Source organism: Bubalus bubalis, chromosome 10 (genome assembly GCF_019923935.1).
Source record: "Bubalus bubalis isolate 160015118507 breed Murrah chromosome 10, NDDB_SH_1, whole genome shotgun sequence".
In the NCBI taxonomy this organism is placed as follows: Eukaryota; Metazoa; Chordata; class Mammalia; order Artiodactyla; family Bovidae; genus Bubalus; species Bubalus bubalis.
Window position 1 is genome coordinate 71,729,878 of NC_059166.1, and position 24,319 is coordinate 71,754,196.

The 24,319-nt window shown below is 36.9% G+C and overlaps 1 protein-coding gene across 3 annotated transcripts in view; it reads right to left on the bottom strand.

The window, feature by feature from the left end:
• CEP85L (centrosomal protein 85 like) overlaps nt 1–24,319 on the bottom strand; it is a 145,692-nt gene that overhangs the window by 20,056 nt on the left and 101,317 nt on the right. For all 3 annotated transcript variants that reach the window (XM_006071450.4, XM_006071451.4, XM_006071452.4), the window contains 6 exons: nt 18,342–18,459; nt 12,771–12,950; nt 8,883–9,035; nt 6,665–6,819; nt 3,066–3,183; nt 2,011–2,061 (listed from right to left, as the gene is read on the bottom strand). In XM_006071450.4, the coding sequence (XP_006071512.3) occupies nt 2,011–2,061; nt 3,066–3,183; nt 6,665–6,819; nt 8,883–9,035; nt 12,771–12,950; nt 18,342–18,459 (775 nt within the window). The remainder of the gene's footprint in view (nt 1–2,010; nt 2,062–3,065; nt 3,184–6,664; nt 6,820–8,882; nt 9,036–12,770; nt 12,951–18,341; nt 18,460–24,319) is intronic.

Here is a 24,319-nt window from a genome sequence, read left to right on the forward strand (position 1 = left end):
CTTCCCATTATAAAAGAATTATAAGGACTTCCCTGGTGGTACAGTGGGTAAGAATCTGCCTGCCAACGCAGGGAACACAGATGCAATCCCTGGTCAGGGAAGATCCCACATGCTGCGGAGCAACTAACCCCACATACTACTAGTACTAAGCCCTCCCTCTAGAATCCTCGAGCCACAACTACAGAAGCCCAGGAACTTAGAGCCCATGCTCTGCAATAAGAGAAGCCACTGCAGTGAGAAGCCCAAGCAGCGCAATCAAGAGCAGGCCCTGCTTGCTGCAACTAGAGAAAGCCTGCACACAGCAACCAAGATCCAGAGTAACCAAACATAAATATTTTTAAATGACTATAAAAGGTTTTCAATGCCAAAGGACAAAGCTGACTGTCCTTAATTTGCATTGAGATCGTTTTTATTAGATTTACTTCTTGGAAAATGTTACCAAATAAAATAGAAATTCTTTTCACTGTTGTCCGTGATAAGAAGTTAGATAATGGCTGAGGAAACCAACCATCTCTCGATTGGAATGTCTTATAGAACGACTGAAGGAATACACATTAAAAAGTATAACCTCTGTGAATCAATCCAGTAAGTCCACATACTTGCTGAACTGGACTAGTATTTGATCACATTGATAGATCACTTAACATGGTCAAAAGACAAAGAAGACTGTCCATAAATTCTGATGTTCAAACCACTTATGTGATTCTTTTTTATCTCCAGCTTTGAGAATACTCCTATCAGGAGATATAAAAATAAAAATGTATTCAGCATAACTTGTCCAATGGTTTCCTATCACCTGAAGAATAAAACACGAAGACATAATATCCCCTTGTGTGATGTGGCCCTGGGCTACTTTCTCCCACCGGTCAGCTCTCGCTGGGTTTCACAAGCAGGTGTCTCCACACCAGCTGCCTTCCTGTTCGTCAGGGAGTACACTCAGGGCACAGCCACACTCAGGGCACTGGCTGCTCTCTCTGCCTGGAATGTTCTTCCCCTGGTTAATTAACTCCCTGCAAATCTATGTCCAAATGTGACTTACTGGGGGAAAACTTCATGGCCGCTGTATCTAATGCAACATGATCTGTCATTGCCCTCTGTTTTTTTTTTAATAATTTATTTTTTAATTAAAAAAAAAAAATAATAGCACATATTTCTTCTTGGGGCTTCCCTGGTGGCTCAGTTGGTAAAAAATCTGCCTGCAACACGGGAGACGTGGGTTTGAACCCTGGGTTGGGAAGATCCCCTGGAGAAGGGAACAGCTACCCACTCCAGTATTCTGGCCTGGAGAATTCCATGGACTGGATAGTCCATGGGGTCACAAAGAGTCGGACACGACTGAGAGACTTTCACTTCACTTCTCTACTTGGCATTATTCTTCCATTTCTCCAACTCACCCCACTAAAATGGCCAGGGACTTGCTTTGTTCACTGATGAACCTCCAGTGCTAAGAACAGTACCTGGCATATATGCAGGGGCTCAGTAAATATTTGGCAAATCAATAAAAGGATGAAAATCCACTTAATCTACAAATTTTGGTTTGTATTATGGGTCAGACACCCTAAGCTCTAGATAGTAGGTGATCTACAGTAGTCTGTGAAGAAAATAAGTAGGAGGAACAGACACAAATATGCAGTGTTATACTTTGATAATACAGAAAACAACATATAGAATTAGTAGGAGGGGTGGGTTCTTGCCCAGTCACAATGAACTAAAAACAGTCCATTGTCTTTAAATAGCACATCATTGATGGTCTTACTCAAATGTGTTCTCAGTAGTAGAGAGAGACTACACCCAGTTGAAAAGAGGCAAGGTAAGGAACAGAGAATGATTTTTTGAAGAAATGATTTACCAAGAATCATTTTTATTCTAAAAAACTGAAAGATTAATATTAAAGAATTTATGTCATCTCCAGTGTTATTAATATTTTTACACAAAACATATATGCTTTTATATTTTTAGATATGTAATTGAGCATACAGCTTGATTAAAAATGTACAAAATATTCCTTACCTGAATTTCCAAAATCATTCTGTCAATCTCATCTTGTTGGCTATCTATTATCTAGAACACAGGAAATATATCAGTCTGAATCAAATTTTTTTTTCATTTCTTTTTTAGAACTACCAAATTTCAAGAAAACAAAAGCACACAGAATCATGAATTAAAAAAAAAAATCAAAATGTGATTTTTTTTTTTACTGAAGTATTTATACAAAGCATCCTTTAAAATAGCCATATGATTTAGATCACACATAAACAAAACTGCAAATGCCTTACTCTAGTTCTTGATAAACTTTTAATCTTGACATTTTATAAAAACAAATTTGAGGAACTTCCCTGATGGTCCAGTGGCTAAAACTCTGTGCTCCCAATGCAAGGGAGCCGGTTTTGATCCCTGGTCGGGGAATTAGATACCACCCCAACCAAGAGTTTGATGCCACAACTAAGGATCCTGTGAGCCACAAATAAGACCCGGCACAACCAAATAAATAAATATTTAAAAAATAGTAAGTTTGAAACAGATTTTGAATAATTTAGGAAAGAAAAAGATATCCTTTTGTTTTTGCTAAGAAATAACATAACTTCTTTAGTTTGGATTTAATTTACAGTTACTTAAATTGCTATTTTCTTTCCTAATAAAGACATTCAAACTAAAAATTCTATAAAAGCTGCTACTGCTGCTGCTGCTAAGTCACTTCAGTCGTGTCCGACTCTGTGCGACCCCATAGATGGCAGCCCATCAGGCTCCCCCGTCCCTGGGATTCTCCAGGCGAGAACACTGGAGTGGGTTGCCATTTCCTTCTCCGATGCATGAAAGTGAAAAGTGAAAGTGAAGTCGCTCAGTCGTGTCCGACTCTTAGCGACCCCATGGACTGTGTAGCCCACCAGGCTCCTCCGTCCATGGGATTTTCCAGGCAAGAGCACTGGAGTGGGGTGGCATTGCCTTCTCCATAAAAGCTGCTAAATATTAGTAAAAATATAAATCAAAGTAAATAAGTTATATATATGCACACACATATCTACAGATTTCACTGTCAAAGCTCACTATTAAATATATGTACTGACCTTATTGGCGTTCTCATTTTGTTGTCTCAGGTTATCATTTTCATTCTGAAGCTGTTTTGCATCTAACATGGGAAGGCGAATTCCATCTTCAAGGCATCTTTCTACTTTTTGCTGCAAACTGTTTTAGAGAGACATAATTATATGAAGAAAATAAGCTCTATGTGCTGATTTTGGTAGATGACTTCAACATAAATGAAGTCTCTTCTTAGGGTCTATAATATATTTTAAGCAAGCAATAATAAAAACCTACAGAGAGTAGATGAATAAGTTTGAGTACTTATATTTCTTACAAGTAAAAAATATAATGCAGGTTGATCATCTTTTCAGAAACAGCAAATGTGAGACCAGATTCAAGACCAGATTTGCTTAGTATGTGAAATCCTTCGGCCCTAGCTAAGTCCCTCGTGACCCTAATCTGAGCTCCGCAATCTAAATTCTGTTCTTTCCCTCCTTCCCAAAAGGCGAGCTCCTTGATTAAGATGACTGTGGTAGGGAGCCTAAGAATATGGATGTATGTCTTTTGCCCTTCATTCTGAGTTCAGCAGCAGTTTGTTCGTAAAGATATGTTACTTAAATCAGCAGAATTACATTTCTCCTTCATGAATGAAAGCAACAATCCAGTCCCTTTTTATAATAATCTGCATTTCTATCAACAGCTTTTTAAAATTTCCTTCAGCATTCTTATTAACTTCATTCTGAACCTGGGATGTAATAGACTGAAAAGGTCAGTTTCATTGTTTATTCCTTTAGGGAATTCTCTTGATCTTTTAATTGGGAGCGGTTCCTTTGCTTCTGCATTTTACTTATATTTCTCTAACTGTGTGAGTTTAGGAGAAACAGTTACCTAAAGGTCTTGAAGGGCTGTTTTGTGGGAGTATCTCTGTGTAGTCTGTCTGAATATAATTTTTTTGATGCAAGGGCTGTTTTTAGTATGGATTCCTGCCATGTCTTTCCTCAGTGTGCGTTGGCCCAACAGGTATGATCGGTGTGGTGGTGACCAGAATCTGTACTGGATGTTGAATGGGGCCTCCTCTTTGAAAAGCAATAATCTTACACATTTATTATGTGACATAGCAATTCCTCATGCTATGCTTGGCACAGAGTTGCATTTATGAGGAAACAATAAAAGGAAGCCCCTCTGGTATATTAAGAAAAAAAGATAAGGGCAGGGGGGTAGGTGTTAGCTTTGAGAAAGGAAGAGTAGTATTTAGGTTAAAAGAAACAATGACCCAAACCAAACCAAAACAGCAAGACACCTAGAAATAGTTTTACTTTAGCATGTAGTCATAGTCAAGAGTTGCAGCCTACTAAAAAAAAACAGAATTCCTTTAATGTGGATTTTTATATTTTCACTATTTTCCTCTTTCAACTATTACGGCTGTCATGTTTTGTCTCCCCTTCCATATCCCTCATAAAGAAGCAATGCCATATCTAGCCTGTGGACAAAGAACTGACAGTCAGAAATAGTAAAATGAGGTATTCAGATGTGTTCATAAATAACGGCACCAGAGAAGTTTTTACATATTATAAATATACTGTACGGCTTTGTAATATACTGTTACTTGTCATAAAAGTATCTGCTTTTTCAGTCTAAGAGTGAAAAAATATGTTATTTCTATCTCAGAATGTTTTTGTCCCAATTCAGTGTTAAGATACTATTTCTATGTATTTATTACAAACATTTCAAGAAAAATAAATTACATCAAAACTGTTAAGGCTTCTCATTAAGAAGAAAACAAAAGAGTCAGTGATGTGGAAGGAAAAATGTACTCTGTCATGTAAAAATATCAAAAAGTATTCCTTCACGTATACATTCTCATTTTGTTTATGTTATGAAGCATGCTCATTTAGAAAAGTGATAAATCTCTTGAACAGCAAAGGTACCAACTACTGCATAACTGTGAATCCCTTCCACATATTTTACTTAAGATTTTCATTTCTAAGTGAAAAACGTTTGCCTCCTTTTTAAATCCCAAAGGCTCTTACATATTCACAAAGCAGGAAACTTGGGAATAGTATATAAAAACAGATCAATGTAATGATATAATTTATAGTCACATAATACATCTTAAATTCTTCTGAAACTTAAGGAATACTAACTACATCATATAGTTGAGGAAACTGAAATAACATTCCTACCCCCAAAGTCAGGTGACACTATAGGCATACAAGTACTGAACAATTTTAGAACACCTTCTCTGGTCCTTTAAGTTTATTAGAAATCAAGAGACATTTCCTGGGATGATGTCATCTCAGGATCAAGATACTGAAGATATGGAAAATGAATTCTGAAATGCACTAAACTAAATCTTTCCAAATCAAGAATACCAAGCTCAATGTTCTCCAAAAGCATAATAAAAGAGAAAATCAAAATAAAAGAGAAGGTATAAAATCATACCAAATATGTAAAAACACACAATGGAACAAAACAAACGTTCAAATTATTTTCAGGTGTTCCTAGTTCTGCTCATAAAAACACAGCTTGAGTTTATGACTGTAACACTCTATAAAACAGAACAAATGCATTATCCCTTGGCCTTTTGTCGTAAGATTGAAGAAAGATATGTGGTTGAATTAACAGAGGTCAGGAAGCTGTTTTGAGACTAGAGAACAGGATATAAGAAGTGGAGTAATAGAAAGAAATTTAGGATTAAGAAAGCAGAAAACAGGAGAAAAATAAAGGTAGAGTCAAAGGTGTATGGATTTTTTTGAAGCTGAGATTAGAGACACTGATGACTGAATTGTCCTAGAAATCAGAGGTTTTCTGCACTGAAATCCAAGGGGAAAATGTAGACGAGACATATTTAAGACTTAGAAAATAGTAGTAAAGCAATATTAACATAGAATTATCTGAAGGATTTTGACTAAAAAGTTTGGTTGAGTTATACATAATTGATACAAGCATTAAGAGTGTCTTTCTCAAATTCAGTTTTTTGTTGCTTTGTTGTTTTTCTCTTTAAGATAGTTTTACTACTAACAGTTGATCATCTATTAAGGTTTTTTAAGTTCTAAAAAACAGAGTATATGTAGATGAATATACTGCCTCGTTTTCCAGGTTTTTCAGGAATCTAATATCAATTTTCATTTACATTAACAAAATATGCAAGCAAATAATATGCACTGCAGTTCTAACTATATTAAATTAGAAGAGTCCTGTGAGGCAAGAGAACGTGAGGAAACTTGGAAGGTGCCTGGCAAAGAGCCGCAGCTGTTACTCTGCGGTCAGGTGAAACGGGACCAGTTACTTGGACGGTCCCATTAAAGGGTGCAGTCCGGCTGCCCCGCTTTTTGTTATTTAGAATTTTTACTTACTCTTTGACAAAGCCATTAGATAAAGGGTTTGTGTTAATGCTTCCTGTTTTCAACTGGTGTCTTTTTTAATATTCTCATCTAAAATCGTCTAAAACCAAGATGTCAGTACATTGGATCAAATAAACTGCAACTGAGACAATCTGTTTCGATGACATAATACTTTTGGTTATCAACAGTACATCTTTAAGAAAAATAGTAGAGCACCAATTATAAATTAATGCATTTTAAGTGAAAATGCTCTTTGAAAAAGAAAGAATAATATAAAAGGATTACTGAGGGTTTCTTACCTCTGAACTGTAGTTACCAACTCCTTTTCTTTCTTTTTCTGGCATATTAGCTGTGCCTCTTTTTCTTGATACTGTTTTTTGAACTCTTCAAGCTTTTTTTCCACATCTATCAAAGTCTCTTGCAAATTCTTGTTTTTTTCTTCTAGAACTTGAAGCTAAAGAGAAATTTTTTAGAGTTCATAACACAAAGAATATTAAATGTATTCCTACTAGAAATCGATACCAGGCTCTCAAGAATTAGTGGACTGATTGTTAAAATCACACTATCTTCATCTCAGGTAAAGCACTTAACACTTTATCTCTTTCTTTGCATAAAGGGAGCCTAGAGAATGGGATTATGAAGAGGAGAATACAGTCAGAAATTTCTGGAAGCCATAGAGAGAAAGGTGAATAATCTCAGTTTGGGGGTATAATTCTATTTTTAATTGTGGCAAAATATACTAACATAAAATCTACCATCTTAATAACCATTTTTAAGTGTACAATTCAGTAGAGTTCAGTACATTCACATTGTCGTAAACTAATCACCAGAACTCTTTTCATCTTGCAAAACAAATTTTCTATCCATTAACAACTCTCCATCTACATCTCCCCTCTCTTTGACTTTCTGTCTTTATGTCTCTATGAATTTGATTACTTTAGGTACCTCATACCTATTTTTCTCTGATTCATTTATCTTTAATCTATTTATCTTTGTGATTGGCTTATTTCACTTAGCAAATGTCCACAGGTTCACCCATGTTATAGTATGTGTAAGAAAGTCGTTCCTTTTTAAGGCTACAATGTATGTATACATCACAGTTTGATCATCCATTCGTCCACTGATGGACACTTGAGCTGCCTCTACATTCTGGGTATTGGAAATATCGCTGTTATGAACACACATTGTGAATGAACATCTGTTTGAGAGTCTGCTTTCCATTATTTTTAGTATACACCCAGAAGCAGAATTAATGGAGCATATAATTCTGTTTTTAATATTTTTGAGGACTGCCATATGGTTTACAATAGCAGCTGCACCATACTCCATTCCCACCAGCAGTGCATGAGGAATTAGAATTTCTCCACATCACCACCAATGCTTGTTACTTTCTGTTTTTTAGATATTAGCCATCCTAATGGGTATAATGCGGTATGAACACACATTTTAAAATCTACAGTCCTGTCTGTTCCTGCTCAAACCCTTGTGGGTCCTTCTTTAGTTCCTTCATGATATCACCCTCTCTTAGTTTTACAACTTATAAATTAATGTAAACAGAGAATGTGCTATAGGTCTAAAGTCTACAGAATGATACACCATGGATTAGATCAACGATTCTCACCCCTCCACTCCCTGCGGGAGACATTTGGAAAAGTCTGTAGACATTTTTGGTTTAGAGGGAAGAGAAGGAGCAGTGCTACTGGCATCCAGTAGACAGAGGCCAGAAATGTTATTAAGCATCCTTTAACACCCAGGATAGAGTCAAACAACAAAATATTCCTTGCCCTCAAATATCAATAGCATGGAAATTGAAAATCCCATGATCAGAAAGACTTTGAGAAAAGACTAAAGAGTAGGTTTAGATACTAGCAAATGTCCACAACACATTTAACACATTACAGATTTGGACTACTCTGAATCTGTAGCATTTACAAATAAGGCCTCAAGAGGAAAGGCCTCTCCAGAGTTGGTAAAAGGACTTTGGATGAGATATTGCTAAGAAAGGAAAACAGTCAGGAGTCAGAGGAGTGAATGGAGGTCATAGATTAAAGTATAAGAAAGAATTTATGGAAAGATTAAGAAGAATGATAAAAACAAGACAAGTATCTAGAAAGATAGTCCAAAAGGGTCTTGTTAAGCCTTGGTGGCTCCCAGAGAATACTGGGAAAAGTCAGAACTGAGGTGCATGTGGTGTGTGCATGGAGTGGGGTATCAGTGGCTTAGAAACTATAGAGTAGAACAGTGAGAGAGTTAAGTCACAGGTTCATTGGCAGGAAACCACGTATTCATTAAGAACAAGAAAGAGCTATTCATGCTTAAATGAACAAAGTTTCTAATTAAAGTTAATCCTAAAAACAGCAATTAAGCACACAGATTTAACTTACAATTAGCCAAATATACAACCCAAAATTTTAATACAAAATGAATGAAAAACTATAAATTTCAGATGTCAAAGAGTCAATTCAAAAAAGAATATGTTTTCTGCCATTTAAAGATCAGCATTTTATTTCACGTTACCTGTAGACTCTGACTCTGCACATCATCAAGAGTTGGAAGATCAGCCAGATACTTTTCCAAGGTCTCAATTCTTCTCTGCTTTTCTTTATTCTGTTCAGACTCCTTCTGGCATTTCTTTTTCAAGCTACTAATGTATCTATCTCTGGTTTTAAGCTAAAGAAAAAGATTAAGAATCTTTAGTGGTTTCGTGTCAAAAAATAATAATATTATTGTTATTATTATATAAACATCCTAATCTTAGGCATCACTGAATTCTCCAACAGTTTCAGATATAGCTAACATCACTTCCAACTAACGTATGAGTTACCTTATTTCATAAATTCTAAGATTCACATTTTTGCAAATTCTCATATCACTGAAATTAAGAGTTTGGGAATTTTTATTTGCTTTACAAATGATGATGTCCTATAAACTGCAGTCAGCCAGGCTGCATGAATGATATAGTTTTTACTGTCTGTATATGTGCAAATTTAGTCAAGACTATTCATATGTCATTTCAACAGTATTATGTACAAGTTGAAATAGTGCTAAGTTTAAATGACATTTAAAATACTTTTGAAATGTTACATTATAGTTTGGCATTGAAAAACCAATTTATTTTGGCATTGTTTCTGTCTTGGCACCCAGAAAAACAGAAACAGTTTCAGGGTATAATTCTGAAATCAGTGAAGCAAGTATTCATTTCTGGAATGATGATTTTAATTTATTTCTTGCAAAGTTATGTGCAGTGTTTTATGTGAATTAAGAAAAGTAGATATCTATAAGTAATTAAAGCTGTTTTTTTTACTTACAAAGGAACTGCTTATTGTGTACTAAATAAAGCAATGCAATCAAAGCCAGGACACTTACCAAAATGATCAAATACTTAAGAACAAATAATGGGACTAGTGAGAGTAATCCATAGCTCAAGCAAGACTGTTGCTAAAGCACTGTGTCAAACTGAACTTGCAGCATATTTTCCTTCCAAAAATCATATAAAATAAAAATGTATCTTATCATTAATGCCACCCTAGCACTGATGAAATACGTTAACTGAACACCTACTAGAGAACATATACAATTCATAATACTAGTAAATCCCAATTTGTACAGGGTGAACCTCAGATTTTTATGCGCTATTTGTTTTTGCCTTTCCACCTGAAATATACAAATCTTTAGATTCTGTAGAGATACTACTGCTACAACTCTTTCATACTCAAGATCAATTAAAAACAAAGCATATACAAATAGTTGCCTAAAAAGTAAACTGTAGACTATGTTTGCTTTAAATTGCCTGTCTTTCAGACATTTAATATTATTTCACAAGCTTACAGGGTTCTAAAATAACTTTATAGCCTTTTCTCATATTCACTATGGAAATAAGTAGTAATTAGTAGTATAATGGACTACTCTTCCAAATTTTATAAAAGCTAATGCTTGGCCACAATCTAGTTTCTTTTGTGCTTTATCTAATTTCTTTCAGGTCCAATGTATAACAACTTTTATTAAAACAATTTCAATTAGAAAAACACATCACATCCTATTTCATCTATTTATTCCATTAATAAAATCAGGAGCCACTTAGTTCTTTGAGTAAGGAGCAACACTGGTAAAATAGACAAATCCTACTACGTGCTGGGGCTTTCTTAGGACTAAAATCAAGGTACTGGTGTGACAATTTAACTTGTTCTCTACCAGAACTTACAGATGTTAGCACTGGTTGTGACCTGAAAAGACCACACAATCCTGTTTTTGCCTTAGCAAATGACCCTGTAAGTTACATAAGTAACCAGTCTACTTTTACTGCATGCTCCCTAATTCACACTTGATTGTTTAACTGTCTTAAATGTGACATTATTGTGACCTCAGACAGGAGCCACTAGAATAATTTAGTCATGTTGTCTTCTACCATGCAAAGGCATCCTAGGTAACTTCTTTTTCTCTGGTTGGTCAACTCTCTTCTTTGCTATCATGTCAAGCTTGCTGCTCTGGATCACAGATCTTGGCCAACTCTTGATCAGACATTATCTCTGTTATCTGTGACCACAAGCAGCTGACCACACATAATTATTGGATCTAGTTTTCTTGTTTTCTTTACCCTGCTGACTGATGAGAAGTTCTCTATTTTCTGGTTTCTGTTTATTTAACTTCCAAGTTTTCTGTTTCAGATTAATAGAGGTCACTGAATTTTGAACTCCAGTGATTACCTATGGGTAAATGAATTGACGCTTTCAAACTGTTGGGGTGAAGAAGACTCTCGAGAGTCCCTTGGACTGCGAGGAGATCAAACTAGTCAATCCTAAAGGAAACCAACCATGAATATTCGAATAATTGGACAGACTGATGCTGAAGCTCCAATATTTTGGCCATCTGAGGCCAAGAGCCAACTCACTGGAAGAGACCCTGATGCTGGGACAGATTGAAGGCAGGGGGAGAAGGGGACAAGAGATGAGAGGGTTGGATGGCATCACTAACTCAGTGGACATGAGTTTGAGCAAACTCCAGGAGATGGTGAAGGAGAGGGAAGTCTGGCAAGTTGCAGTCCATGCAGTTACAAAGAGTCGGACATAACTTAGTGACTGAACAACAGCAACAAAAAATGAAAAGAAAAGAAAAGGGAAAGTGTTAGTCACTGAGTCTTGTCTGACTTTTTGTGAGTCTATGGACTGCAGCCCGTCAGGCTCCTGTGTCCATGGAATTTTCCAGGCAAGAATACTAGAGTGTGTAAATTCCCTTCTCCAGAGGATCTTCCCAACCCAGGGACTGAACCTGGGTCTCCTGCATTGCAGGCAGATTCTTTACTGTCTGAGCTACCAGGGAAGCCATCAAATGAGACAATGCTAATAAATCTTTCTTATTTCAGTTATAAAAAGATATGATTTTTCTTTCAAGAAGGTATTACACAATACTGAGATCATTCCTAGAAAGCAATAGGAGAGTCCCATTTTAGAAGAAATTTACAAACATTTATTTTTCTTTATTTTAAATACAATTATCAGAACAAAATAGATTAGGGAAAAAGTATTTTCCTCTAATTTTTTAATAAATTATTATTAGAACCAAGGCAGCAAACAAAGAGTTAAATTGTCTTGAATTTTACTTCTAGCTTTTCAACAATTTCTGTCTACCATGTAAAATGTCAAATTTTGGGGGGAAGACAAAAAATTTTAGCTCACGTGTGTGTGTGTATACACACATGTATATCTATACTGACTCAAAAATATCAATGAGTTCCTTATCAATAGTGCCAATCTTGTCTACAGAAAATTATGGTGACTGCCTTAAGATCACCTGAATGGGAGGTTCGTTAATACAAGAGTAAGTTGAGTGTAACAAGAGAAATCTAAAGCCAATTCTACAAGTAAGTAGCTGCTTAAGATGATTTTTAATGATACTATAATGGAATGAGATGAAGTATGTGAAAATACTTTAATAAAGGCAGAAAGGTCAAATAAATGTACAGATACATTGTGTATATATAGGCATTTGGCTTTCACTACTTATTCTATTCAAGGGCTTCAGCTGAAATAACTTGAAGTCATGTGCTTCTGAAAGAAAGACCACTTTTATTTCATTTAGCAATCCTTCATACCACACATGACAAAGATATGGGATCCAAAAAGGAAAAGGAGAAAAGTTATTGGTGTCAAATCTCAGCATAGGCAACTAAAAAGAGCTTTACTATTATTTACAAAGACATAATATAATATACAATGGTGTTTTTGTTTCTCAAAAAAAAAATGCCTGGATTTTTGTAGATAGCACAGGGTTTCTCAAAAGTTACTGTAAAACTATTCACTTTAGAATTATAAACTTGGTAAGATACCTGGCATACAGTAGATAACAAAAAAAAAATCGTATGCTGAAGGAATGCCCTTGGCCTTATTCAACTTTATTAAAAATACCTACCTTCTCCTCCAGTTTCTTCTTCTCTTCACTAAATTGGCTTATTCTTTGTTTGAGAAACTGATTGAGCTGTAAAACTTCTTTCTCAGTAGATAAAAGCTTTTGCTCAAGTTCCTCGTGCTGGGAATGGGATGCTGACTGGTCTGAAAATGGAGTCTGGAGGGAGGTGTTCTCATATTGTGGCTATTCAGAAAAAGAAACACACAGGCAAGGCTTTAAAAGTTTACTTGTCCTGAACCAATGGAAAGAAATTGGAAATGAGGGACAGAACAAAGAGTGCACACAAGCCTTTAATGACAGACCTCGGCATAAATCCCAACTCTCCTGCTTCTCAGTTATGTGCCATGATCAATTCAAATTACCTACCATGGCCAAGTTACACGAAGTTTTAGCACAAGGCAGAAGCTAAATAAAAAGTAGTTATTATTTGGTTAAAAGGCATAATTAGAGTGTAAAAAGTACATTATAAAGAAGTAAAAGTTCTGGGGAAATAAAGACTAAAGAAGTCTTTTCTCACAGGTGATCATTTTTAGCTAACAGGTAAATGAGACATCCCTAATAAAGTTAATACATACCAATAAATACATATCAATAAGTATTAATAGAGTGTTTCCCCTAACCAGAAAATAAGGGTCATGAAATCAGGAATTTTTGTTCATCTTAATTGTTCTTTTATCCCTATTTCATACAGCAGTGACTGGGCACAAGATGAGTTCAAAAATAATTGCTAAATGAACAAATGTATTATTCTCTTCACGAGCAAGGCTTTGAGGGAGAGTCAGACAAGATCTGAATGAGAGAAGATAAAGGCAAATGATACATCCGATAGGAGGTTAATATCCAAAATACACAAAGAACTCATACAACTCAACATCAAGGGGAAAAAAAAAGAAAAAACCCAATTAAAAAATGGACAGAGGACCTGAAAAAACTGTTTCAAAGAAGACATACAGATGGCCAACAGGCACATGAAAAGATGTTCAACATCACTCATTGTTGGGGAGATGCAAACCAAAGCCACAGTGAGATAGACCTCATACCTAGCAGAATGGCTATCATCAGAAAGACAACAAATAACAAGTGCTGGCCTTTCTTCTTCATTTTTAACAAAAGGAAGAAGGGTCTTTCACATTTGGGTTTTTTCCATGCAAGCCTGTTAACTACAGGTTGAAATTTTGGTATAAGATATTATAAGTACAAACCACTCTTTGGTTCTAGTAATTCTACTATTGAAACAACTGGGGAAGTTTGAATTTTAGGATAAAGACCTGGTTCTCATTTTCCACCTATGAGACTTGGCAATGTCTAGTTCTCAGGTCATTTTGATTGTAAGGTTATTCGAAGTTTTTAATAGGCAAACAGCATTTACTTCTCAAGAGTTGTATTTTTTATCTATAAATTAATTTAAAAGGTATTTTATTTCAAAAATATACTTTTTAAACCTAGAATACACAGAATATTAAAAGCATAATTTCCTTTTTTAAATATACTAAGGAGTTAGGATGAACAAGTTATGGACCCCAAAAATGTGCAAATACAAAATGCTGTGCATAAAAAGTAATGTTTATAAATCCAAGGAAAACATTCCTTTGCTACTCTTCACAGAAATAGAATAAACAATCCTAAAGTTTGTGTGGATCCAGAAAAGACCCTGGCCAGCCAAAGCAATACTGAGAAAAAGAACAAAACCAGAAGCATCACACTCCAGATTCCAAATAACCCTACAAATCACCGTAATAAACTGGTACTGGCACTGACACACTGAGCACTGACACTGAACGGAGAGCCCAGAATTAGACTCTAAAATGTGATGTCAGCTAGTATTCAGCAGGGGCCAAGAGCACCCGGCGGGTATGGTGCTGGGAAAACTGTAGAAACACATGCAGAACAATGAAAGTAGGCCCCTACATCACATGACTCACAAAAATTAACATAAGACCCGATACCATAAAACTCCTAGAAGTCATCGATATTTGTCTTGGCAATGACTTTTTTATTACATAATGCCAAAAGGACAAACAGCAAAAGCAAAAATCAACAAATGAGACTAATCAAACTAAAAAAGAAGTACAGTAAAAGAAACAATTAACAATGAAAAGACAACCTACTGAATGGGAGAACGTTTTACAAACCCCATATCAGATAAGGGGGTTAAAATCCAAAATATATAAAAGACTCATTCAACTTAACAGAAGACAACCTGATTTAAAAATAGGCAGAAGAATTAAACAGACATATTTTCAAAGAGAAAATAAAAATGGCCAACAGACACATGAAAAAATGTTCAACATCACATCAGGGAATGCTAATCATCAGAGAAATTCAAATCAAAATCAAAATAATATCTTATCTCCCACCTGTTAGAATGGTTATCATAAAGAAGACAAGAGATAAGTGGTGCTGGAAAGGAAGTGGTGGAAAGGGGGCCTTAAACATGGTTGGTGGGAGTATAAATTAGCGTGGCCATTACAGAAAACAACATGATGGTTCCTCAAAAATATAAAAAAACAAATCTACCATAGGATCCAGCAATTTCATCTCTGGATATACACCCAGAAGAAAACATGATTTCTACAAGATACATGCACTCCCATAGTTATCGTAGGAGATATAACCAGTCCATTCTGAAGGAGATCAGCCCTGGGATTTCTTTGGAAGGAATGGTGCTAAAGCTGAAACTCCAGTACTTTGGCCACCTCATGCGAAGAGATGACTCACTGGAAAAGACTCTGATGCAGGGAGGGATTGGGGGCAAGAGGAGAAGGGGACGACAGAGGATGAGATGGCTGGATGGCATCACTGACTCGATGGACGTGAGTCTCAGTGAACTCCGGGAGTTGGTGATGGACAGGGAGGCCTGGCGTGCTGCGATTCATGGGGTTGCAAAGAGTCGGACACAACTGAGCGACTGATCTGATCTGATTTACAACAGCCAAGATAAGGCCACAATCCCAACGTCCATCAACGTATGAATGGATAAAAGATGTAATATACAATGGAGTTTATTCAGCCATGAGAAAGGAGGATATCTTCACACATACACAGATCTTGGGCACATTATGCTAAATGAGATAAATCAGAAAAAGAAAAGCAAGTACTGTATGATACCACTTATACGTGGAATCTAAATAAATTAAACCTGTAATAAACAGAGAGAACCTTCTTACCAGGGATCATGAGAAGGGGTGGAGCACCCACGGAGGATAAGAGTGTGGTGTTTAAGGGTAAAATTTCAACAAGCAGTAAATATGCCACAAGTAGTTAATGCACAGTGTAATGAATACAGATAATAATATTGTACTATAATTATGTAATGTGATAAATACCACTAAAATAGCAATCATATTACATACAAATGTATCAAAGCAACATGCCATACACCTTAAACATACACTGTGCATGTGTGCTTAGTAACTCAGTCGTGTCTGACTCTTCTGTGACCCCATGGACCGTAGCCTACCAGGCTCCTCTATCCATGGGAATTCTCCAGGCAAGAATACTGGAGTGGGTGTCCAGTCCCTTCTTCAAGGGATGTTCCAGACCCAGGGGTGAAACCCAGAACTCAGAGGGTGAATTCTTTACCCTCTGAGCCACAAGGGAAGCCCAAACTCATTCCATATTACATGTCAAATTTGTTCAATAAAATATAAAGAAAAATAAAAACTTCCTTCACTAAGGAGAATTTATTGTATTAGTTGTTACTTCTAAACCTTTGCCATTTTATTCACTCTGTATCAATCTTCTGAAAAAAATTTATATATTTATTGTATCCATTTAGTATTGGAGGGGGTTCCTTGCATTCTCTTTTATTAATTGCACTTACCTTTTTTTAAAAAGATTGTTTTGATGTACACCATTGTTAAAGTGTTTACTTAATTTGTTACAACATTGCTTCTGTTCTATGTTTTTTGGGGGGAGTTTTTTGGCCACTAGTCATGTGGGATCTTAGATCTCTGACCAGGAATTGAACCTGCATTGGAAGGCGAAGTCTTAACCACTGGACCACCAGGGGAGTCTCACACTTATCTTTTAAAATGAATTTCTCAACAATATTTTAATTCCCCCACATAATTTAAAATTCTTATAATATCTTTAGCAACCCCATTTTCCTTATATTTCTGTCCTTGCAGACTGACTTAGAGAGCCCTCTACTGGTCTGATGCTATGTGTCAAAAAACATTTTCTTTAGCTTGCAGACAGACATTAAGTTTTATGTTTTTTGGTAGTATTAATTGTATAATTCAAGTAAAACCTTTATTCAGAATAATGAAGTTATAAGCAGAAACTGCATGGTTCTATTAAAATACCCTTATCAAAGCAAATTATACTACTTAAGTAGTACAGAAATACCACTTTCAAATAACTGAACACTATTAATCTCAGTATGACAGAGACTTGCTGTCATGTGGTAGAACTTTTAGATGACATCACATAATAACAAGCTATTTGATGTATTAGTAACTGAAGTATGACAGACAAGCTGGAATCTCTACGTTAAGTGCCTCTGCCTCAAATAAGTCTGTTATTTGGTCTTCATTTATCATGTCCTCATTGTAATTAACAATGCCTTTAATAAAACTGCAAGTTTAAAAATACAATGGAGGAAAAAATTACACTTAAATTGATTTAATTCTAAGAATAAAGATATAAACGGAAATGACCAAATAGAAGTACGTACTACCATAAAGTATTTGCCAATAGTATTCACGTTCAAATAAATGATGCAAAAATGTTCACAGAGGTATTATTCACTACAGATAAAATATAGAATCCAGCCAAGTGTCCACTAAAAGATGAGTAGAAAAGCGAATGTGGTATGCATCCAATGGGATATTATTCAGCCTTAACAGGGAAGGAAATTCTGACACGTGCTACAATGTGGATGAACCTTGAGGTTATTACGCTAAGTGAAATATGCCAGCCACAAAAAGACAAATACTACATAATTCCATTTAACATGAGATACCTGGAGTAGTTAAAAATTACAGAGACAGAAAGTAGAATGATAGTTGCCACAGGTCAGGGGGTGAAATGGGGAGTTACTGTTTAATGAGCATAGAGTTTCACTTTTAGAAGATTGTGCACAGTAGTCCCAAATTAGAAACAACCCAAATTTTGACAAGCAGAGATAGGTTGGATAAATTATGCTATTTCCATAAAATGGGAAATCAAGTAGCTGTAAAAGCAAAGGAAAGGGATGCTGCCTAGGTAATAATATGGAAATAGTCATTGTGTTTTATGTAATTTTATATAATATGAAGAAAAAAGTAGTATGTGGGATATTTTATATATTTTGATATCTTTTGTGTAGGATAAAATAAATTTATCTGTGGGTTGTAATAAATATCAACTCTGGAAGGCTACACTAGAAACTGATAATAGTAGTTCCTGTTAGTGCGGGGAAAGCATGTGAATTGGACAGACGGAAAACAGCACTGGAATGTCCTTTACTACACATATAAATATGAACCATAGGAACAGATTACTAATCCCCAAATGTCCTAATCATACAGTTTAAGTATATGTTTGACAAGACTAGTAAAACGATAACTACAAAACCCTTTGTAATCTTACCTGCAAACCAGCCCCGTAAGAATCCTCACAGTTTACATAGTGTCCTAACATGGCATGCTGTGCTCGTAATTCATTATCCCTTATTCTTTCATGCAGGTGGGTAATTTGTTGCTTCTGCCTGCAAAACATAAGTTGGGGTCACATTACAAAAAACATACTTTTATAAGTTGATACAATTAAAAGCAGAATTTTCAGTATTCTAATTTGGCATTAAGAGTTTGAAGTATGATCTTAAAATTCATAAGAAGAAATCTTTTTAAACCACAGTACCATGAGATATGTTAAATATAGAAAAAAGTTTATACTGAGTACTTCTGGTTACTTAAAAGAACATAATCTTTTGTAGAATACTCTTTCTAGGTTCTAACAAAGTCATGCTTTGCTTTCTTTCTTCTTGCTGCCTAGTATACAAACTGTTTCATTCTCAGTCTGGAATGTCTTTATCTTAATATCATTATTTCCATTCATCCAAATTCTTTGTGACACACAATACCAATTGAAACATCTGAAAAAACTCATTGCAAGGAGTGACAGGTATTTTTATAAATATCATGTAGTTCACTTGCTGTACTCTGCCTGCACCTTATCTACAATATCCAGGTTGCATGATCTATGAAGAAACATCACTAAGGATGGAGAACTCACATGGTGGCAGATTTACATCTCTTGATGGAGCTGAAACTTCATATTAATGTCACCTCATGCTGGACCCGGACACGCTGAAGTTCAAATATTTCCTCAGTGGATCATAACTTACTTTAATCAAATTGTGTAACTTTTAAGAATGTTTCCTAAAACATCTGAGAACTGTTAATGCGTCAGGCAACATGCTAAGAGTTTTATATGTATTATCATTAATCATCAAAAATTTAATAACAAGACTCATAATGAGGTTGTAAGAGATAGAGAGGGAAGACAGATTGAAATAAAAGAGGTGACCAAAGGTATAGGGTGGAAAGACAAAGACCAGTAAAATTTTATTAGTTTGTTTATATTATACTATAAACTATTAAGTATGTGATAACATGTCTAAAAAATGTAATATCTTAATTTAAAAATATTTTATTACTAAAAAATGCTATCATTTGAGCCTTCAGCAACATGTATGTTTCACACTTAACTACATGTAGAAGTAAAATCACATAATTTTGCTAGGTAAACTTTTAAAATCAGTGGTGAATTCTTTGGTATAGTGTGGATTTTTAAAAAAAATAGAATTCATATTAAATGTCCTTCTAACTCACCTGCTTTATAACCTGGGATTTATGATCAGATTCCTAAAGCAAGGCATATGTGTACATATCAGGTTATTAAAAGTTATTAACTCTAATTTCACATATATGATCAATTAACAGATGAGATATTGCTCATAGCAATTTATAGTACAGCTTTCATTTTGAGATAGATCCCATAATGCAAGATGGGGTATTTATTTATTATATTTATATCATATTTATTCTCCATCACAAGTGTTGAATTAAGATTTCATTATTTTTATCAGTTTACTTGAGTATTTAATAGTTTTAATAGTGTGTTTCTAAGTTATTTTGGCTGTTTATACTTAGATATATTTATTGTTCAGTTGCTCAGTCATATCCAACTCTTTATGACCCCACAGACTGCAGCATGACAGGTCTCCCTGTCCTTCATCATCTCCCGGAGTCCGCTCAAACTCATTTTTGTTGAGTTAGTGATGCAATCCAACCACCCCATCCTCCGTCGTCCCCTTCTCTGGCCTTCAGTCTTTCCCATCAGGGCCTTTTCTAAGGAGGAGGCTCTTCGAATCAGGTGGCCAAAGTATGGGAGCTTCAGCTTCGGCATCATTCCTTCCAATGAATATTCAGGACTGATCTCCTTTAAGATGGACTGACTGGATCTCCTTGCAGTCCAAGGGACTCTCAAGAGTCTTCTCCTACATCACAGTTCAAAAGCATCAATTCTTCAGTGCTCAACCTTCTTTATGGTCCAACGCTCACATCCATATATGACTACTGGAAAAACCATAGCTTTGACAAGATGGACCTTTGTTGGCAAAGTAATGTCTCTGCTTTTTAATATGCTGTCTAGGTTGATCATAGCTCTTCTTCCATGGAGCAAGTGTCTTTTAATATCATGGCTGCAGTCAGCATCTACAGTGATTTTGGAGCCCAAGAAAATAAAGTCTCTGTTTCCATTATTTCCCCATCTATTTGCCATGAAGTGATGGGACTGGATGCCATGATCTTTGTTTTTTGAATGTTGAGATTTAAGACAGCTTTTTCACTCTCCTCTTTCACCTTCATCAAGAGGCTCTTTAGTTCCTCTTCACTTTTTGCCACAAGGGTGGAGTCATCTGCATATATGAGGTTATTTTGATATTTCTCCTAGCAATCTTGATTCCAGCTTGTGCTTCATCCAGCCCAGCATTTTGTATGATGTATTCTGCATATAAGTTAAATAAGCAGGGTGACAATATACAGCCTGACATACTCCTTTCCCGATTTGTAACAAGTCTGTTGTCCCATGTTCAGTTCTAACTGTAGCTTTTTGACCTGCATACAGGTTTCTCAGGAGGCAGGTCAGGTGGTCTGGTATTCCCATCTTTTTAAGAATTTTCCACAGTTTGTTGTGATCCACACAAAGACTTTAGTGTAGTCAATGAAGCAGAAATAGATGTCTTTCTAGAATTCTCTTGCTTTTCCTATGATTCAATGGATGTTGGCAATTTGATATTTGATTCCTCTGCCTTTTCTAAATCCAGCCTGAACATCTGGAAGTTCTCAGTTTATGTACTGTTGAAGTCTAGCTCGCAGAATTTTGAGCCTTACTTTGCTAGCGTGTGAAAGGAGTGCAATTGTGAGGTAGTTTGAACATTCTTTGGCACTGCCTTTCTTTGAGATTGGAATGAAAACTGACCTTTTCCAGTCCTGTGGCCACTGCTGACTTTTCCAAATTTGCTGGCATATTGAGTGCAGCACTTTACCAGCATCATCTTTTAGGATCTGAAATAGCTGAGCTGGAATTCCATCACCTCCATTAGCTTTGTTCACAGTGATGCTTCCTAAGGCCCACTTGACTTCGCACTCCAAGGTGTCTGGTTTTAGGTGAGTGATCACACCATCATGGTTATCTGGGTCATTAACATCAGGAAGAAGGCATGGATGTCCTGCTACCCACTGCTTTTCAGCATTGTCCCTGAAGCCCTAGCTAGTGAAGATATGAGTGCAAAGTTCTACAGCATCACACTGAGGTACAGACATCTCTGAGCCTCATCAAGGAGCCTCCATTCCTCCCAGGAGAGGTACCCAGCAATGTCTTCAAAGCTTATACTGTTCCTGAGGTGGGTCCCTTAGTGCTGCCACTGCCATCAGACTCTAGCCACAGTGGGCCGGGAGCGGCTGGGGGATGGGACATGTAGGTTCCGCTCAAGGCCTTGGTGCAGGTCACCTGGGGCGGCGTTGTGGAACCTCAGAGCCACCTCTATGGCACGTGGACAGCACCTCCTCTCACGCATTTTAGGTCTCGTCGGATCAGATCAAATCAGTTGCTCAGTCATGTCCGACTCTTTGCGACCCCATGAATCGCAGCACACCAGGCCTCCCTGGCCATCACCAACTCCCAGAGTTCACTCACGTCCATCGAGTCAGTGATGCCATCCAGCCATCTCATCCTCTGTCGTCCCCTTCTCCTCTTGCCCCCAATCCCTCCCAGCATCAGAGTCTTTTCCAACGAGTTAACTCTTTGCATGAGGTGGCCAAAGTACTGGAGTTTCAGCTTTAGCATCATTCCTTCCAAAGAAATCCCAGGGCTGATCTCCTTCAGAATGCACTGGTTGGATCTCCTTGCAGTCCAAGGGACTCTCAAGAGTCTTCTCCAACACCATGGTTTAAAAGCATCAATTCTTCGGCGCTCAGCCTTCTTCACAGTCCAACTCTCACATCCATACATGACCACAGGAAAAACCATAGCCTTGACTAGACGGACTTTTATTGGCAAAGTAATGTCTCTGCTTTTGAATATGCTATCTAGGTTGGTCATAACTTTCCTTCCAAGGAGTAAGCGTCTTTTAATTTCATGGCTGCAGTCACCATCTGCAGTGATTTTGGAGCCCAGAAAAATAAAGTCTCGTCACAGGGTCCCAAACCAGTGCTCCGGAACCAGAACAGACTCACTGGCAGTTTAAAAGAACCTAGGTATATAGCATCGTAAAATTAATTTCTAAATTTATTTCGTTTCAAGGCCAACTGCTATACTGTGTGAAACTCCATTCAGACACCAAACACTGTAACTTAGCACTGGATTTCACAACTCTTCGGGCAGAGTCCCCAGCAAGAAAGCCTCACTTCAGATGCCAGGCAAGTGGGATCCCAGGTCACCCACACTTATAGCCAACTGGCCACAAATCTGGTGAGTTCCCCAAATTTTTATTATAGAATTTCACTGCATGGGCATGACCGATTAAATCACCAGCTGTGTGACTGAATTCAATCTCCAGTCCTGGAGGCTGAACTAGCTCTAAGACCCAACCCTCTGACCACAGCGTTGGTCTCTCTGGTGAACAGCCCAGGTCCTGAAGCAGATATCCAAGGGCTCAAGAATCACCTCATTAGCATAGATGCAGGTGTGTTCTAGGGCTCATGAATAAAAAAAGACCTGTATATTGTCACCCTGCTTATTTAACTTATATGCAGAGTATATCATGAGAAACGCTGGGCTGGATGCAGCACATGCTGGAATCAAGACTGCCAGGAGAAATATCAATAATCTCAGATATGTAGATGACACCACTCTTATGGTAGAAAGTGAAGAGGAACTAAAAAGCCTCTTGATGAAAGTGAAAGAGGAGAGTGAAAAAGTTGGCTTAAAGCCCAATATTCAGAAAACAAAGATCATGGCATCTGTTCCCATCACTTCATGGCAAGTAGATAAGGAAACAGTGGCTGACTTTATTTTGGGGGGCTCCAAAAATCACTGCAGATGGTGACTGCAACCATGAAATAAAAAGATGCTTACTCCTTGGAAGAAAAGTTATGACCAACCTAGACAGCATATTAAAAAGCAGAGACATTACTTTGCCAACAAAGGTCCATCTTGTCAAAGCTATCGTTTTTCCAGTGGTCATGTATGGATGTGAGATTTGGACTATAAAGGAAGCTGAGCGCTGAAGAATTGATGTTTTTGAAGTGTGGTGTTGGAGAAGACTCTTGAGAGTCCCTTGGACTGCAAGGAGATCCAACCAGTCCATCCTAAAGGAGATCAGTCCTGGGTGTTCACTGGACAGACTGATGCTGAAGCTGAAACTCCAATACTTTGGCCACCTGATGTGAAGAGCTGACTCATTTGAAAAGACCCTGATGCTGGGAAAGATTGAAGGCAGGAGGAGAAGGGGACGACAGAGGATAAGATGGTTGGATGACATCACCGACTCAATGGAGATGAGTTTGAGTAGACTTCCGGAGTTGGTGATGGACAGGGAGGCCTGGCATGCTGTTGTCTATGGGGTTTGTGAACAGTCAGACATGACTGAACGACTGAACTGAACTGAAAGATTTAGTCTTCTTCCGAAGAACCCCGAAACAGTAGCTAGTCAGATTTCTTAATATTGGACAATTTTAAGAAGATTTGTAGGTACTATGTTGGAAATTGCAAGTAATAACAGAATGAGATTCTCCTCTGTGCCGATAGTATCATTTACTAATAACATTAACTCAGCTGTCTCCACTGAGCGTAGCAGGTTTCCTCTCTGAATCAGGCTCCAGTGCACCTTATATTTTATCTGTTCAATTCAGTGGCAGGAGCCAAGCAACTTCTAAGTGTAAACCATCATAAGAGCCATGAGTATCAGCAACAGCATAGATTAACCAAAAACCTTAGCTTCTTTTTCATTAAAATGAGGCTATTTCCTCTGAACAAATATTTAGTGAGTTTCTATTATGAATAATAAAATATACTTGAAACTCTCTTCTGTGAAGGAGCTCAGAATCCACTGAGGAAAAACA